This window comes from Canis lupus, chromosome 9, assembly GCF_011100685.1.
Source record: "Canis lupus familiaris isolate Mischka breed German Shepherd chromosome 9, alternate assembly UU_Cfam_GSD_1.0, whole genome shotgun sequence".
NCBI lineage: Eukaryota > Metazoa > Chordata > Mammalia > Carnivora > Canidae > Canis > Canis lupus.
Genome location: NC_049230.1, coordinates 21,239,322 through 21,258,011, shown reverse-complemented (window position 1 = coordinate 21,258,011; position 18,690 = coordinate 21,239,322). Strand labels below are relative to the sequence as shown.

The 18,690-nt window shown below is 44.8% G+C and overlaps 2 protein-coding genes across 2 annotated transcripts; both read right to left on the bottom strand.

Annotated features, from left to right (window-relative positions):
* Positions 1 to 280: 280 nt before the first annotated feature.
* On the bottom strand, positions 281 to 4,078 carry KRT34 (keratin 34). Its single transcript, XM_038546105.1, has 7 exons — positions 3,689 to 4,078; positions 3,505 to 3,587; positions 2,818 to 2,974; positions 1,781 to 1,942; positions 1,561 to 1,686; positions 1,216 to 1,436; positions 281 to 762 (listed from the first exon to the last, which is right to left on the bottom strand). Exons 1-7 carry the CDS (start codon positions 4,034 to 4,036, stop codon positions 678 to 680), a joined length of 1,182 nt encoding a protein of 393 aa, XP_038402033.1. The 5' UTR covers positions 4,037 to 4,078; the 3' UTR covers positions 281 to 677.
* An 8,476-nt stretch (positions 4,079 to 12,554) lies between these two features.
* KRT31 (keratin 31) lies at positions 12,555 to 16,209 on the bottom strand. The gene is given in 8 exon segments (XM_038546104.1): positions 12,555 to 12,967; positions 13,588 to 13,808; positions 13,914 to 14,039; positions 14,134 to 14,232; positions 14,234 to 14,296; positions 15,075 to 15,231; positions 15,573 to 15,655; positions 15,859 to 16,209. Coding segments are annotated over 8 exon segments (1,230 nt in total). The 5' UTR covers positions 16,207 to 16,209; the 3' UTR covers positions 12,555 to 12,834.
* Positions 16,210 to 18,690: the final 2,481 nt, after the last annotated feature.

Sequence of the window (18,690 nt, the reverse complement as noted above, 5' to 3'; positions counted from 1 at the left end):
TCAACATGAGAGGCAGCAGTGAGGTTTGAGGTGACACTTAGTATTGCCAAGGACATTGCAGCCAAGGCAAGATGGGCATGAGTGTTGGAGGCCAGGTTTCTGCATGGTCTCCCCTTGGTAGGAGCCTCCTAGGATGACAGGCTCCCTTCCCCATCAGTATTTTCCTGGAACATAATGGCTGGTGTCAATCATTTAACCCATTTCCTCCTAACAAAGGGGTATTTTTAGGAAACAGCCACGGTAGATACTTTACAGTGCATAAATATAAATGAGAAACAAATTTGCTATGCCAGAGAAATAAAGTTTATTGGGAAGTATATGAAGTAGCTTCCTTGTATTCCAGAGAATACCAAAGAAGCTAGAAAAGCAGAAAACACAATACATACAGGAAATGCCCTAAAAGTAGACCCTGGAGCTTGGATTACAGGGAGCTGAACATCTTTAGAAACAAAGACACTCACACTTCAACAGGAAGGGATTTTCCAGACATTAGAAGTTGATGATGTGTGTCTTTTCTTGTCGAATCTGGAAAGAATTTCCATGTCTAGAAATATATTTGGCATGTCTAGGTTTCTAATTGACAGCTGAGCTCCAGCAAAGGCAATACCCAAGGACCTTTCCTGTGCTTGATCTGAATGGCTTCATTGTCGTCTTCAAAGAGGATGCAAGTTCTTAATTTAAGAGCAACGTGTTTGAGAGTTGCCACAGGACCCACAGGAATTGCCGCAAGCATTGGTGGTGGCACATGGGTTGCAGGGGAGCCTGGGAGGACACAGAGATTTAGAATGGATTGAGGATGGTTGTGGAGAGAGCCCTATGAATTCCACCCATGAATTTTCAGTGGTTCGTGATAGTTGGAATCAAATTTTATTGTTATCAAATCCTTCTCCCCATCCCAGAATACCATGTGCTAAGGTGGAAAACTGTCCTTTTGAAAAATATGCTCCTTAGATTTCATGGAACCAACACAATCCACCTTACCCAGAAATTATTGTCATAACACTCTCTCCACCACCACTTCTCCATCGTTAGCTCCCTGAGGCAGGGATGTATGCCCTTCATCTTTGACCTTCAATATCTGCTTAACTGTCACCTCGTGGACTCTTCTATAATTGCATGTTGTTTTGTGAGTTGAAAATGTGGACCACCTGTATATGCCCACAATGTCTTGTAGTCCCACCACATGTTTTCCAGAGTTCTTTGTCTCCCACTCACTTGCAGTCCTCGCTCTCCAGCAGACCCCGGTATGTGTTGATCTCACACTCCAGCCGGGCCTTGACGTCCAACAGCACCTGGTACTCCTGGTTCTGCCGCTCCAGGTCACACCTGATCTCAGCAAGCTGGGACTCCACGTTGGTGATCATGTACTGCACCTGGGCCAGCTGGGAGCCGTAGCGGGCCTCAGTCTCTGTCAGCGTGTTCTCCAGGGAGTCCCTCTGTGTGGGGAAGACAAAGAATGTCACAGAGCCACTCCCCAGGGGGCTTCTCCATGGGGTTTCAGAGAAGTCACAGGCTTCATGGGTTCAGGAGAGCCTGGGCACTACCCTGAACAACACCCACCAGGTTGTGCTGGGCCTGGAGCTCAATCTCCAAGGCATTGACCGTGCGTCTCAGCTCGATGATCTCTGCCTGGCAGGACTGCAGCTGCTCCGAGCTGGACACCACCTGCTTGTTCAGCTCCTCAGTCTGAAACAGTACAGGGAAGAGGACAGGGTCAGACCCTGCCTCAAGGGCCCCAAGGGGCCAAAGGTCCTGAGTGGCCACGTGCTGAGATGCCCACCTGGGTGGTGAACCATTCCTCCACGTCCCTGCGGTTGGTCTCCACCAGGGCCTCATACTGACTCCTGGTCTCGTTGAGCACACGGTTCAGGTCCACTGTGGGGGCAGCATCCACCTCCACGTTGAGGCGGTCTCCAATCTGGCAGCGCAGGGTGTTGACTTCCTAATGGACGAAGAGAAATAAATGAGCCACAGAAATGAATTTGCTGTCTATCTTCCTATTGTAGGAAAGTGAGTACAACCCTGACAAAAATGCACTGAAGGGAATATCCTGATCATTCCCCAAGACTGACACAGATATGATGTAGGAATAAACCCAAAAAGGGATCACATCAATTTCTTTCCCCAAAACCTGAAAGAAGCTCACATTTCCAATAAGACTAAGTCCAAACCCCCTGGCAAGTGCAGGTCCTACCTCATTTTCCATCACATCCCTATAGGTAATACATACCCAGCCATATCAACTCATGGGCCAAACCCAGTATACCTGCTCTACCACTTCTGTGTCTTTGCTCAGCATTTTCCCCCAGATTGAAACACACAAATGTGAAATCTTCTTTCTTCCCATGACATGCCTCTGAGAAGAATTCCTTATCTCTTTCCAGGTAGACTGGATTATTCCCTGAATATACTGCTTGTGCATCTTATATAGTACTTCTTTTCCTCTGCCTGTATTATATCATTGTCTTTACGTGGCCATCTCCCCAGGCTAGACTGGGCGCTCATTGAAAAGAGGGTGCATGTCTTATTTCTTTTTTCCTCCACCTCTACCACCAAATTCAGAAATTAATAGTGACAAGAAGAGAGCAGGGCCCAATAAATGAGTGCCCTTCTTCAGCATCTCCAACACCAGCCCACTTGAGAATATGGACCCCACCTCATTCCATGCTATGGCTATACCATGATCATTCTCTGGCTGATTTTGAGTTCTTCAGAGAAGGATCCCAGCCCAAGAAGCTTGATGGTAATTGCCTCCCACTTGCCGATGCTAAAGGCTTGGCTCTAAAGATTACTTTTATTTTCCCCTTTTCCTCTCACCTCCTCGTGGTTCCTCTTGAGGCTCAGCAGCTCCTCCCTCAGGGACTCCACCTGGGCCTCCAGGTCGGACTTGCACAGGGTCAGCTCATCCAGGATCCGGCGCAGGCCATTGATGTCTGACTCCACAAGCTGCCTCAAGCTCAGCTCTGTTTGGTACCTACACACATTAGGTTGGGAGGATGAGGCAGGAAAGAATCCCATCCCCTTGTACTGTGTTTTGTGTGGATAGGTTGGTCTCCATCTCTTTGAGATAATACAGTTTTCTGCTTCTTTTCTTTCCTGTCTCTCTAAAGCTCCACACAGACTGGAGAGGCCCCTGACTCACCCTAACACCAGAAGTTGCCCATAGGGATTCATGAAATGGAGTCTCTCATTCTCCTCTCAATTTTGTTGGTTAATATACCACCATTCCCAAAGAACCAATCCATTCCCCAAGAATAGTTCATGTCAGTCTCTGAATTTGGGAGCTTAGGGGGGCCTTCTGGAAAGACCATATTGACTGAAGAGCATGCAGTATATGAATCTGGATTCTTATTTGAAAATGATTTTATATAAGGCCAGGCTTGAGAAGGAAAATGAAAAGGGTGAAATGGCTGCCTCCTCCCTTCCAGGAAGTATTAGTCACAGGGAACCATGTAAGAGCCATAGGGATCTTAGATGTCACCTAGCCTGAGAGTCTCAACATACTTGGTTCTGAAGTCATCAGAGGCCAACTTGGCATTGTCGATCTGCACCACCAGCCTGGTGTTCTCAGACTTGGCACACAGGATCTGAAAACAAGATTCTACTGTGAGGGCCACTTGAACTTGAGAACATCTTATTGTTCAAGGACAGTAGGCTGCTATTGCAGCCTCACATGGCACCCCCTCACCTTCTGCTGCAGCTCCTCGATGGTCCGGAAGTAGGACTGGTAGCTGGGACACACGAAAGGCACCTGCTGCTGGCACCACTCCCGGATGCGGCTCTCCAGCTCCGCGTTCTCCCGCTCCAGCTGACGCACCTTCTCCAGGTAGCTGGCCAGGCGGTCGTTCAGGAACTGCATGGTCTCCTTCTCGCTGCCATTGAAGGAGCCCTCGCAGAACCAGCCACAGTTGCCCACATTGGCGGGGATGTTGCAGGCCCCAGGCAGGGTGCAGGTGTGGCAGCTGGGGGGCACGCAGGGCCGGGAGGAGCAAGTGGAGCGGCAGCTCAGGTTGGGCAGGCAGCAGTTGTAAGGCATGGTGCAGGGAGAGGTGATGGAGAGCGGGTAAGCTAATATAGCTAGATGTGGTGAGGTTTGAGTCTCTCCATCCTCCGTAGTCCTTTTATACTCTTATTGGTGGGTGGGGGTTGGCATACAGCATAGTTTCCCTTCCCCATGCTTCAGCTAATTTTTTCCTCCAAAATATGCTAGTTAGTTGCTTCCAAAGAGTCCCCTCAACCCATAAAATTATTCCATTCAGGTTGTGTCACACCAGATTCCTCCTGAGTGCTAGTGGTTGGTAAAATCAGAGTTTCATCAGATGGCTTCAAAGAAGACAGGAGCATCACAACCCCAAATGGCTCTTCCCATTACTCAGAGGGGAGGAGAGCGAGGGACATGGGGTGGAGTTGTTTGGGACTCCACACCCATGAGGTTCTGCCACTAGATTCCCTGGAAAGAGTCTGGAGTGAACAGTCTCCCAGGTGGCCCTAGAGGTGTGACTCTGCCCACCTGAGAGGGCACACCAAGTCACAACCCATGAGAATGCACCTTCACTCTGTTGTCCCTAAGAAGTGGGCATCATCTCCGATGAGTGTGCACCTCTCTATCACCTCTGGGATCAGATAGATACTTTTGGACACTTCCAAACTCTTGGGAGTCTTCCTATTGCCCAACAAAGAATCTTAATGAAGTAGCCCTCCTCATTTCATCTCTATTCCTTGTCACTTTATCTGTCCTTTGTTCTACACAGAAACAAAATCATGAGCTTCAGACAGAAGTTCCAAAAAATTATTTGTGCAACACAATATACATCATTTATGAAGGATATGTCTAGATTTCAAAGGAAGTATGAAGGTAACAGAAAAGCACACTTTTGAAGCTAGCCTACCTGAGTTCACATTCTTACTGATGACATGAGCTCAGAGAAGTGAGTTCCCTTTTGACCCATTTTCCTCATCTTTTAAATTAAAAATATGCTGCCCACCTCATCATTTTATTGTAAAATTTAAGTAATATAGTGTGTGAATACGGTTGGGGGTGGGACGATGATTATTTCTATAAACTTCCTCCTTCCTATTCTTGGCCCAGATGGCTCAGATGTAGAATTTTCTGAAAATTCAGTTCTGTTGAGAAGACACTTGAGCACATTGCCCATACCTACCCAATGGTGATAAAAACCTCATTTACCTACTATGCAAATGCTAGGAGCACAGAATTATATTCATGAATTAATCAACAAAAATGCAAATTTTAACATTAAGTTGGTAGCCAGAATAGGAAATTGACAGAAGGCCCATTGTCCCTACGTTCTCTGATAAGTTACTGATCTTATGGATTTGGTTATCTTATTTGGGTTGGTTCTTGAGGACGACAGGTTCTCTACACTGGGTTGTATTGCCACCAAAGCCTTCTTTTTGTACAGGCATTGAAATGGGCTCTACTCACTTTCTGTGCATCTCCCAGCCTTGTGTTTCTGTGCTAACATCCATAATGATAATGGTGGTTTGGGTGATGCTTATGATTTTATTTACCACTTCATGAATAACTTATTCTGTGCCAAACAAGGCACTAAGTGCTATGGAACATTTCTCATTTGACTCTCCCAACAAGCCTGTAAAATTGGCCTATTAAAATTATTCCCACTTTACAGATAAATTAACAAATTGAGAAAGGCTCAGAGTTTTCCCATGACACAGCCAATAAGTGGCAGAGCTGGGATTTGAACAATTCATTGTCTAACCCTTAAGCCTGGATACCTAAACATAGTGAAAACATTCGGCACAGAAGTTGCTCTGATTTTGTGAGGGGAAGAAAAATCTTAGATTCCTTTCTTCCCATTGCCCCTCTCTTTATAGTTTTTGCTTCTGATTCTCACTGGAGCCCTGTCCCAGCCCCTCCCAACCCTATCAATGCCCCAAAGTCTTTCTGTCCAAAGGCCTCTCTCATTTAGCTACTCTCTATGGTACCCTCTTGAACCAAATTACACTATTTATTTTCTCCATAGGCAAATGGTTGCCCTCTTGCATAGCTGGTGGTTGATATGTCCAGATTGGAAATTGGATTGCCTTTTTAAAAAATATTTTATTTATCTATTTATTAAAGAGAGATAGAGAGCACAAGTAGGGGGAGGAGCAGAAAGAGAGGGAGAAGCAGAGTCCCCACTGAGTGGGGAGCCCAATGCGGGACTCTATCCCAGGACCCTGGGATCATGACCTAAGCCAAAGCCAGACACTTAACTGACTAAGCCACCCAGGCACCCTATATTGCCTTTTCTTAGCAACTAAAAAAAAAATCAAAATGTACAATGGCACAGCCTAAAGTTATTTAGAATCTGAGAGAAAGCCTACTTGCCTCACCCTGACGTTTTAGTCCTGTAAAATTCACCCCAGAAGTAAGATCTATTTCCTAAGAATCAAAGAACTCTAAAGCTAAAAAAAGACCTGAATTTATGGAGAAGAAAACTGAGGCCCAGATGGTAAGACAGGAAATAAATGAGCAGCAATATGTCACTTTCTCATCAGGTAGTCCACTAGAACCCTTCACATATAGTATTCCATCCTCACCCCAAACTCTGAATGTTTCAATGCCATTATTGTCACCATGTATCAGAAATAAAGAATCTGAGAATAAAGTGAACTTGTCCAAAATGACACAAATAAGTAGACTCAAGTCTTCTGGACCCATCCCACCTCATTGTGAAGTAGAGAGATGAGACACTGGCACAGACCAAGGTGTGACAAAACACAAGAACTGGAAGAAAACAGTAGGTAGCTCATGAATTCCAATGCCAACTCTGAGCATGGACAGGAAGACACACCTAGGCTTCCTGCATATTGCTTTGCTCCTCAGCAAAGTGGAGGTTAAAAAGTGACAAATCCCACAAGCTTGTGGTGAGGTGTGCCTCCTGGAAGTAATGAGATGGGCTTTTACAGAAAAAAATGCTGCACATTCCTGGACAGTCCTGCTCTTCCTGTTGATACCGACAGCAGCCTCAGGCCTCAAGGAACTCAAACAATGACTTTAACCCCAGATTTAAGATTGCAAAAAAGTTTCTTAGCTGTACCCATAGCATATACTAATTTTCAAGGAAACAGGGAAAGAATCAGCAAAAATATTCAGGACTTAAGCTTAAGGATAGGTTAAGTATCTGAGAATGATATTGCCAGTGGGCTAAGAGTTCAGACCAAGACAGCCAAGAGGCAATTAAATAGGTCACAAAAGAGCACTGGATGTACCAACTGAGAAGGGCCTAGGGCCCCATCAGAAGATGGGCCTGGAGTCAAAGAGTATCCAATAATACTGAGTAGAGCATATACTCCAGGTGTAGAGCTAAGTGGAGGATTTAAAGAAAGAAGCAGTGGTGTGAGAGACAACAGGACAGTATACAAATTCTACTGTTGGGCATGAAACAGTAACAAAAATGATTATGCTTTTCTACTTTTAAGAAGCTTATCTATATGTTAAGTCATCAACAATCAAAATAATAGTCCTGATAAAAAATATCTGGTTTGCAAAGTGTTTCCATAAACACAGTCTTCCCTGATCCTCTTGGTAAGTGTATAAAGCAGGTAGAGAAGAGAGTTACCTCCACTTTGGGGAAATTGAGGCTCAGAGAAGCTACATGTCTTGTCCAAGGACACAGAGGTGATGAGAGGATAAGTGAGAACTAGAACCCTAGCTTTGGCAAGTGGGTCACAACCTGGCTCATTAGAACCACCTGTAGAGATTCTAAAACTCCTAATGGCCAGGCTGCATCCCAGACCAGTTGAATCAGACTCTCAAAGGGCAAACTCCAGCTTCAGCTTTTTTTAAGTTCCCCAGGTGATTCCAAAGTACCACCAACGTGGAGAACAACTGCCTTCATGTATGATGATGATGACAGAGTATCTGGAAACAATTTAAGAGCCACATGGAAGTATTTAAGGGGATGTAGAATATATTTATTTACAAAATTGTGGTTCAGCTACAAGGATTGAGATTTCTATTTTGAGAAAAAATCATAACAAAATTTACAGATCCAAAAAGCTTTGCCCCCTGCCAGAATCTTCCCTTGTTCTAGTGATGGCCTCTCTGTTCAAAGCATGTTTGGGAGTTTTGTGTTTTGGCAATGTCTGTATCTTTTTAATATCCAGTTTGTTGATAGCAAACCTTTGTCTTTTAAGGATGGATTTGATTTTTTAGAAGCCATTCAACAAGAAATTTTGTGAATAAGATGCGCAATCAAGTTAGATAATTTAAATAAAACACCTCCATATGATTGTAACTCATAACTGATTTGAAAGCCAAAATTAAAGAGACTTGCCAAAATTAAGCTGGAATCTGTGTGTAAGGAACAACTCTGAAGAATGTAATTGACTTGGATATATTCATTCTGCCCTGATTTTTAAATCATTCTCCATACCTTATAGTGGTGTCATATGCACCTATAAATAGAACCTGGTTCAAGTCTCATAATTACTAATAACCAACTGTAATTTCAAGCAAGTTTTCAAGGTTCTGTTTCCTCATTTGTTAAAATGGGTTTAATTTGAGGCATTTTATTAACGTAAGTTCCTAGTATTTTGCCTAACTCATAGCTTATATTCAACAGATGTGAACTGTGTTCATTTCCTATTACTATCACCACAAATCACCACAAATCTAGTGGCTTAAACCAACATAAATTTATTATCTTAAAGTTCTATAGGTCAGAAGCCTAACATGGGTCTCAAATCAAAATTTTATTCTCATTGGGCTTAAAATTAAGGAAAAAGTTTACAATAAAATGAAAAAGAATAAAATACCTAGGAATAAATGCAACTAAGGAGGCAAAAGACTTATACACTGAAAACTGCAAAACATTACCAAAAGAAATTAAAGAAATACAAATAAATGGGAAGATTGCTCATGTTTGTGGGAGATTTAGTATGTTTAAGATGGTAACATTGCCCAAAGAAATTCCTATCAAAGAGATGCAATGTGATCCCTATCAAAATTCCAGGGATGTCTTTGGCAGAAATAGAAAAGCCCATCCTAAAATTTATATGAGATTTCAAGGCACCCCAAATAGCCAAAACAATCTTTAAAAAAGAACAAAGTTAGAAAACTCACACTTCCTGATTTCAAAACTTACTACAAAGCTGTAGTATTCAATGTGTCAGACATAGAGACCAATGGAATAGAATAGAGAGTTCAGAAATCAACCTTCACATATATGATCAAATTATTTCAAAAAGGATGCCATTCAGTGAAGGAAATAGAGTCTTTTCAATGAATTGTGCTGGGAAAACTGGATATTCACATGCAAAGAATGAACTTAGACCCTTACCTCACACCATATACAAAACATGAACCCAAAATGGATCATAGACCTAAATGTAAGAGCTAAAACTGCAAAACTTTTAGAAGAAACCATAGAAAAAAACTTCTTGACATTGGAAGTGGCAATGATTTCCTGGCCACAGCACCAAATGCACAGATAACAAAAGAAAAATAGGTAAAACAGAGGCCCAGAAAATGTAAAAAGTTTTGTGAGCCAAAGGACACTATCAAGACAGTGAAAAGGTGACCCACGGAATGGTAGAAAATACTTGCAAATTATATTTCTAATAAGGGATCAATATCCAGAATGTATAAAGAACTCCTATAATTCAACAATAAAACTAAACGACCCAACTGAATACAGAGCCAAAAGACTTGAATAGACATTTCTCCAAAGAAGATATACAAATTGTCAACAGGCACATGAAAAGATGCTTCAACATCACTAATCATCAGGTAAATACACATCAAAACCATAATGAGGTACCACTTCATGCCCCCTAGGATGGCTATTAGGAAAAACAAAAGCGAAAAACCCAAAATTTAAAAAGTGTTGGCGGGGATGTGGAGAAATTGGAACCCTTGTACACGGCTGGTAGGTATGTTAAATGGCACGGCCTCAAACAATTAAACATAGATCTAGTAACCATAAGATCTAGTAACTCCACTTCTAGATACATACACAAAAGAATTGAAAGCAGTTACTTGAATAGATAGATAGATAGATAGATAGATAGATAGATAGATAGATAGATATAGAGATATAGACATAGATACAGATATTGATACCGGTTCACTAGTTCCAAGGGCCAAAATACCTATCCATCTGAATGGACAAACAAAATGTGATATATACAATGGAATATTATTTGCTCTTTAAAAGGAACACAATTTTGATACATAGATACTACAACATACATAAGGCTTGAAAACATTATACCAAGTGAAATAAGCCAGACACACACACACACACACACACACACACACACACACACACAAATACTGTATGACTCCATGTATGTGAAGTACCTAGGGTGGTCAAATTTATATAGACAAAGTGGAATAGAGTTACCAGGGGCTAAAGGCAGGGGAGTTACGGGATTTAATGGAGAGTTTCAGTTCAGATGGTGAGAAAGTTCTGGAGATGGATGGTGCTGATGGATGGACAATAATGTGAATGTACTTGATGCCCCTGAATTAAACATTTAAAAAAAGATAAAATGGTAAATTTTATGTTATATATACCGATATATTTTTCCACAATAAAAAGAATAAAATCAAGGTGTTGCCAGGGCTATGCTCCTTTCTGGAGACTCCAACAGAGAATCCATTTCCTTTTCTTCTCCAGCAGCTAGAAGCTACCTCCTTTCTTGGTTTGTGGCCCCCTTCCTCCATCTTCAGATCCTGCAATGAGGGATCCAGTCCTCACATCACATCACTCTGACCTGTGTCCCCAGTCAGATCTCCCTCTCACTGTCCTCTGCCTCCCCTTCCATTTTGAAGGACGCTGGTGATTACATTGGGGCCACTGGATAATCCAGTTTAATCTCCCCATTCTAAAGTCAACTGTTAGCAGCTTTTTTTTTATTTATTTTTTATTGGTGTTCAATTTACTAACATACAGAATAATCCCCAGTGCCCGTCACCCATTCACTCCCACCCCCCGCCCTCCTCCCCTTCTACCACCCCTAGTTCGTTTCCCAGAGTTAGCAGTCTTTACGTTCTGTCTCCCTTTCTGATATTTCCCACACATTTCTTCTCCCTTCCCTTATATTCCCTTTCACTGTTAGCAGCTTTAATTCCATCCGTGCCTCTAATTTCCCTTTGTGGTAGCCTAACATGGGTTCCAGAAAACAATATGGGCATCTTTGCAGAGAAGGGGAGACAGGTATTCCACTTTCCACAGCAGCCACAAGCATTACTTTTGCATTATTGTAATCTATGCAAGCAGGATATGGAATAAAGGAACAAGGAAAAATTAGGGAGGGCCTCTGACCTGAGATTAACCTTACATTTGGAGGAAATCACAGACACTGTAGTGGACCATATCAGACAAGGGATTCCAGGTCAGAGTCTGCTCACAAACCAAGCAGTAAGATGTGCAAATTTGAATCCACCCTGGAAATTGGGCTTTAAAAATAAGGGTCATGGGGTTAATTATGGTAGAAACAATAAATAGTTGCTTTATCAAATATATATGTAATTTTAAACCATCTGGTTATTTCATTGCACAAGATTATGTTTCACCAAAGCAGGGTCTGATATCTGCCTCAGAACGCCTGGTATGATGGAGAGGTTCATGGGAAAAGGTAGAAACCTGAGTGGTATCTGATCCTTTCATGTCAAAATGGTCCTCTGGGGTCAATGTTTAACATTTCCTTGGCTCTTTTCTGAAGTTAAAGATTCAAGTTCAAGCCTTTCTTGAATCCTGATGTCATTTTCAGTATTTGGTGATCTGTTTGCAGCACAAGCCTGAGTGTTCAGTGTCAGGGACATGCCTTCTAATACCACTATTTAGGGACTAGCTTTATCCCCTTAAGTAAGTTATAAATAACTTGCAGCCAAGACTATGTCTTTCTTGATGTGTCTCTCCCTTCCTCACTATCCAGGGTGTAAACAGAGTAGGGATTCAACAGGTACTGGTTGGAATGGACTGAGAGAGGTGGAAGTATCAGATGAAGAGTTGGGGGGTGAAAGGTGTCTTAAGCCACCAAGTTGAGAGGGGAAGGGAGCAGATGAAGCCCAGGGTGATAACGATCCACCAACACATGAGGAAGGAGGAAGTCCTAGGCATGGCAGGCAGGCCAGAGCATTCCTTTGCTGAGTGTTTCTGAGGCTGCTGGAACACCCGGGCCACCAGGACCCAGATAATACAGCACTGGACCTGAAACTCCTGCTAAGAAAATATGAATTTTCCAGAGCCTCTTTCTAGCCCGTAGGTCATGCCTCCTCACTTCAGATTTAGATGCAATCAGCTCTAGATGTCCAGGTCAAAGAGGGAGAGTGGGAAATATGCAGGAATGGTCAAGGGGAGATGGAGGCTGCAGCATTGCGGCTGCCCAGCCCTCCGTCCTGCCAGCTTGCCTCACCCATGCGTCCAGGGCACCAGGCCAGCCATCTGCCCGCCAGGCATAGAACGGCTCTTGTACCCAAGAGTCAGGCCATTATGTAGCCTGATTTTCAAGTGGCTTTTTTATAGAGTGCTCAGGTGATGGGTGCGGCAGAATGAATGAATACCAATGAGAAAGGCATCTGCTTTGCCAGGGAAATCAAGTTTATTAGCAGGTTACAAGGGAACGCCCTGGCACTTCCGAGAGTTCTCTGGGCAAGTGAAGAAGGAATAGATCCCACTGAAGGAACGGGTGGGCAAGGAACCGTCTGCAGTACGTTGGGTGAGTTTCATGGCTGCCTTACCAGGGCAGCTTCAGCTACACAATGTGTTTTCTGCCCCTTTTTGTCGAATGAACTAGTGCCGGGTCAAAGTTCTGGAACCTTGGGCCCTGCCTCCTTGCTCCTCTGGCAGCCCATGGGCCTTATCGGACGAAGGAGTTGCAAGGCCCACAGCGTGGGCGGGGGGCACAAGGCGTGCAGGGGGCACAGGAATTAGAGACACAGGACCCGGAAGATCCACATGCATTCGTTGTGGCACAAGGGTTGCAGGGCAGCCTGGAGAAAAAGAATGATGCAGAAAAGGTGAATTGAGGGAGGCTTGTAGAATATATAAGAGAGACCCCAAGAGTGGAATTACTGTGGGATTTGACCTCACCTGTAACAGAGAAAGCCACAGGCTCACCTACTGTAAAGCTCCCTATCAAACTGCTAATGATCTTCCTTCTACACAGCACCCTAAGTTCTAGACAGAAACTCTAGAACTCTGGTATTGACTCCTAACACTGTCCATTCCTAGCTAGTGATCTTGGGAAAGTCACTTAGCTTCTCCAAGTCCCAGTTTCTTCACCTACAGAATGGAGAGAATACTGATCCAACCTGCTTGGCAGTAACTATAAGGTCAGATAAGGTAATGTACGGAGATGCACCCTCTACGCAATACAGTCTTATAAAATGTAAAAAATATCATTGATCTTATATCTATAGGATCACAGTAGGATGCAAAGGATTGGTTGTACAATTTCCATTTGTGAATCAAACTGAATGTTTAATGATGGCCATATTGTGTTTTCTGAGTTCTATTTGATCATGTCTGGTGTGGAGGCATAATTTCCTTTGAAAGTATGGAGTCCAACTGAGAAGCACACTTCATCAGATACCTCCCGCTGGCTACTCACTTGCAGTCCTCGCTCTCCAGCAGACCCCGGTATGTGTTGATCTCACACTCCAGCCGGGCCCGCACATCCAGCAGCACCTGGTACTCCTGGTTCTGCCGCTCCAGATCACTCCTGATCTCAGCCAGCTGGGACTCCACGTTGGTGATCATGCACTGCAACTGGCCCAGCTGAGAGCTGTAGCGTGCCTCAGTCTCTGTCAGCGTGTTCTCCAGGGAGTCCCTCTGTGTGAGGAAAATAAAGAATGTCACTGAGCCCCTCCCCAGGGGGCTTCTCCATGGGCTTCACGAGGTCAGGAGAGCCTGGACAGTACCCAGAACAACACCCACCAGGTTGTGTTGGGCCTGGAGCTCGATCTCCAGGGCGTTGACCGTGCGTCTCAGCTCAATGATCTCCGCCTGGCAGGACTGCAGCTGCTCCGAGCTGGACACTACCTGCTTGTTTAGCTCCTCAGTCTGAAAGAGCATAGGGGAGAAGACAGGGTCAGACCTTGCCTCAAGGGCCCCGAGGGGCCAAGGGTCCTGAGCGGCCACGTGCTGAGATGCCCACCTGGGTGGTGAACCATTCCTCCACGTCCCTGCGATTGGTCTCCACCAGGGCCTCATACTGACTCCTGGTCTCGTTGAGCACACGGTTCAGGTCCACGGCAAGGGGCTGCGTCCACTTCCACATTGAGGCGGTCTCCAATCTGGCAGCGCAGGGTGTTGACTTCCTGTGGATGCAGAAAAGGCAAGAGTAATTCTCCTTAACGAAGAATGGACTTTGCTTGCTGAAGCCCTGTTAGTCTATTTCCTTGAAAAAGAAACTTTGAGTGGAGCAGTCTGTGACAGCTCAAAGCAAAATGCTCTGTGCTCCATGTGGCACAGCTCCCTCCTCACACAACCATGCCATGGCACTTGGATTCAAGAAGAATTCCCAAGGGTTTGCTTGATGCCACCAAAAGATGGACCAATGCCCAACTTTCCCAATTTGCAGATTGGCTGCAGAAGAGCTCATAATACAAAGAATTGACTGTACGATTTCAGATTGTAAAGCAAACAATTTTTGCCATCAAAGGAGATCATGGCATGGCTCCTCCAGGACAGAGAAGGAGGAGCCTCAGATCGTTTTTCACCAAAACTTTGAAAGAGTAGAAACTCAGATTCACCAGGCTTGATTCAGTGGCCTTTGGGGAGAGAGATGACTTTGCATAGCGTGAATACAACAATGCTGAGGCTCATTCTAGAGCTCAGTAACCAATCACAAGCTGATAGAGGGGCTCTAGGAAACTCACACAATATACCAGTTTTGAGTGAAAGATACATGTTAACTGGAAACATGGATAAATTTCATCTCTGTTTTTTCATTCATCATGAAGTTTTGGTGTTTTTAAAGGAAAGTTGTAAAGTCAACCCCAACCTCATATTCCAGTTTCTGACATCCCAAATCATTCAAGTCACCCTCAGCCTGAGGCTGAGCCAGGTTTTATCATTCATCATTTCTGGTCTCACCTCCTCATGGTTCCTCTTGAGGCAGAGAAGCTCCTCCTTCAGGGACTCCACCTGGGCCTCCAGGTCGGACTTGCACAAGGTCAGCTCATCCAGGATCCGGCGCAGGCCGTTGATGTCTGACTCCACAAGCTGCCGCAAGCCCAGCTCTGTCTCATACCTGCACAAGGACAAGGTCAAAGCAGTGACCAGCAGACCTTCAAGACTCACAGGATTGATCTTTGATAGCCCCATGCACTTAGTCTTTCCACTTTCTGCAATGAGTAGACCCAGGAGACAGAGGGTTCTGGAGGCTCAGTCCAGACCAAATATTGCTCCAAAAATAAACAGATTTGCGTCCTCATCTATTTTTGTGATTCCTTGTTTGGTTCCCCTCAATCTCTACAGAATGCTTCATAACCAATGGATGGAACTGTTGTTCAGTAAAGTTATGGACACCCCTTTCCTTTAACTGGAAACTAAACAAAAGGAGTGGACACCAGTGGATTCTGAACTACTCACTTGGTTCTGAAATCATCAGCAGCCAGCTTGGCATTGTCAACCTGAACCACCAGCTTTGCATTCTCAGACTTGGTGCACAGGATCTGGTGAATGAGAGGGTGCTTAGTGAGAACTGAAAACAAATATGAAATCACCAACTTCTTTAAAATGGCCTAAAAACCCATTTTGAAGGTCAAGGGGGAAGCAAGAATCACGATGGCATAGAAGTAAGAAACACACTTCTCTACTACAGATTGAGAATCATAGCAAACTCCTCTTGCTCAGGGAAAACAACAAAGCCCCTTACCTTCTGCTGGAGCTCCTCAATGGTCCGGAAGTAGGACTGGTAGCTGGGGCACACAAAGGGCTCCTGCTGCTGGCACCGTTCCCGGATGCGGCTCTCCAGCTCCGCGTTCTCCCGCTCCAGCTGACGCACCTTCTCCAGGTAGCTGGCCAGGCGGTCGTTCAGGAACTGCATGGTCTCCTTCTCGCTGCCATTGAAGGAGCCCTCGCAGAACCAGCCACAGTTGCCCACATTGGCGGGGATGTTGCAGGCCCCAGGCAGGGTGCAGGTGTGGCAGCTGGGGGGCACGCAGGGCCGGGAGGAGCAGGTGGAGCGGCAGCTCAGGTTGGGCAGGCAGCAGTTGTAAGGCATGGTGCTGGAGGGAGCAAGGCACCTGGCTAAACACAGAGCCCAAGTTCTCCAAGGAACTTGTGGAATTCCTTTCTCTGGGGAGTATTTATATTTCCTCCACAGAGGGTGTGGACGAGGTATGTAATGTCTTTTTTCTTTCTCTGTCTTCTCTGGTTTTCAAATGCCCGTGCCTCAGTCTGTTATTTGCCTTCCTCAGAAGAGTCCCTTGTCCCATAAAATTCTTTACTTGGGCTTCTTGCTAAGTCAGGACTCCTCTTCAGGCAGTATACCCATAAAATCAGAGTTTTGTGGTAGATCTTAAAAGAGGCCACACAGTCTAGCCCAGGTATCTACCCTTGTTAATTGAGAGTTGGTCCATCCAATGACATTCTTCTGTGTTATGTGATCCTGTAAACCCATACTCAGACTCATTTCCTGGCCCACCTGGCGTTTCTAGGGAGGGACGGGGATTGAGTCAAAGAAGAAGTTTCAGTGAACTCCCTTTCCATCTGCTTTAAGGGAAGAATCCTTCAATGGTACAGCGTCCCAAGCATTGGAAGCCTTGAGGTGAATAAGGACTGAGTTGTACCATGGCTGAGAAGGATGGGCAGCTATTTGTGCCCATCTTTTCATGTGCCTGTTGACAATTTGTATATCATGTACGGGGATTGTAGAGGAGTTTTAAAGGAAGAGGCTCTGATAATTAAAGAACAGTTAAGGCTCTGGAGAAAGAGATCATTTGGAAAGAGGGCTGAGAGATTCATATAAATGTATTTGAAATGTCCAGGAAAACTATTTGGCGCAGATGTGGAAGGGAAAAAGGCTTTGCTAGTCAAACCTTACCACCAAAACATCTATAGCATTAGACCAGCATGAGCAGATAATCAGGGAAGTCTGGAGACTGCCCAAAGGAGCCTCCTCAAGGAGATCAATCTTAAAATTTCATGTGAATTGACTTTATATTCCATCATATGCCCATATAAGCTTTAATATAAAAACAAACAAACAAACAAAGCAGGAAACCTAGGTGGCTCTTTGGCTCAGGTTGTGATCCTGGGGTCCTGAGATCGAGTCCCATTTCAGACTTCTCTCAGGAAGCCTGCTTCTCCCTCTGCCTGTGTCTCTGCCTCTCTCTGTCTCTCATGAATGAATAAATAAAATCTTTAAAAAAAAACAGTTTTACGATTTCCAATTAAACTTTCAAAGATTTTGCCCAATCCTCTCAGCGAAATCAACACACCCAGAAGATGCACCACATCCTGTCCTGGGCTCCCATCCCCAGCCTTACTGAGTTACACACAATCTGGCTTAAGAACCAAATGTTAGAAGGTACCACAGACGGCTCTGTAGTGATATTATTTAAGTCCAAGGACTTGGGCACCAGGACAGAAAGTGCTGAGACACAGCAGAAGCATTTTGTAAAGCAAGCTTGGAGTCATTTGGGGTTGATTTGGAAGGTGAGGCAAGGCACCAGAAGGTCTGTGGAAGGGGGTGGCCAAAGCTCTGAGTATATAAAGGTTGCGTAATTATAGGCACCACTGGGATACCCCCTGCATCTTGGGTAGCAACATCTCAACTTCCACTGTGGCTTTGGCTGCCAGCCAGAGTGGCAGTTTTATTGACAACTTATTGGAGTCCTTCTCCCCAACAAGCTTTCATGATGGTATTCATGCAGCACTCCGCTTGGGTCTCAGATGAAAGGTCCTCCATCTACCCTCTCCAAGGCCATTATCTCGCTGCTTATTATGATGCCATTCAGACGGAAAGCCCCACCACACTACAAAGAAGCCTCAGACTTATAATAAAACCAAAATTTCTTTGTTTTCTTCCCAGGCAATTAAAGAGGCAGAAATAGGTGGGTCCTGAGGCATGCACCCCTGAGACTTTTCAGAGGAAGGACTCAAGGCCAGGCGTAGGGAGCTTCTCTCTCTCTTCAGCTGGGCTTGGGACAGATGGAAAACCTGTCAATCAGACTGATGAGCATTTGTCCATAAGGAACGGCACTGGCCTCCTGCTTCCTGCCTCTTGTCAGCCTGCTCCAGAGCACTGGCTTTCTAGGCTGGAGCTGCTTTTCAACCCTGCCTTCCTCCCTACCCAAAGACAGTGGCTCCTGAGCACAGACCAATGGCAGCAGATCTACAAGCTCTTTGGTTGAACCCACTATTGGCCAGCGCAGCTTCATGGGGGCTTTAGTCCAAGGAGAGTGTTCAGGTCTAAGAACAAGAAGATTCAAGAATTGGGTCAACAAAAAAGCAATACTAGAGTTTGCATACTGTGCCAAGGGACCAGAGAAATGGAAATCAGGAGCCGTGTGTTGAATAAGAGATATGAACAGATGTGAAGAGGCCAGGAAGGAATTCTTAGCAACGAGAGGTGACGTGCTGCTCAGACAAAGCTAGCCCATCTTCGAATGAGTGAACCTGGAGAACACAAAGCCAAGGGGACCCACATCCATGGACAAAAGACTGGCCCACGCTGCTGAGTGTCCTGCATGATATAAATCCA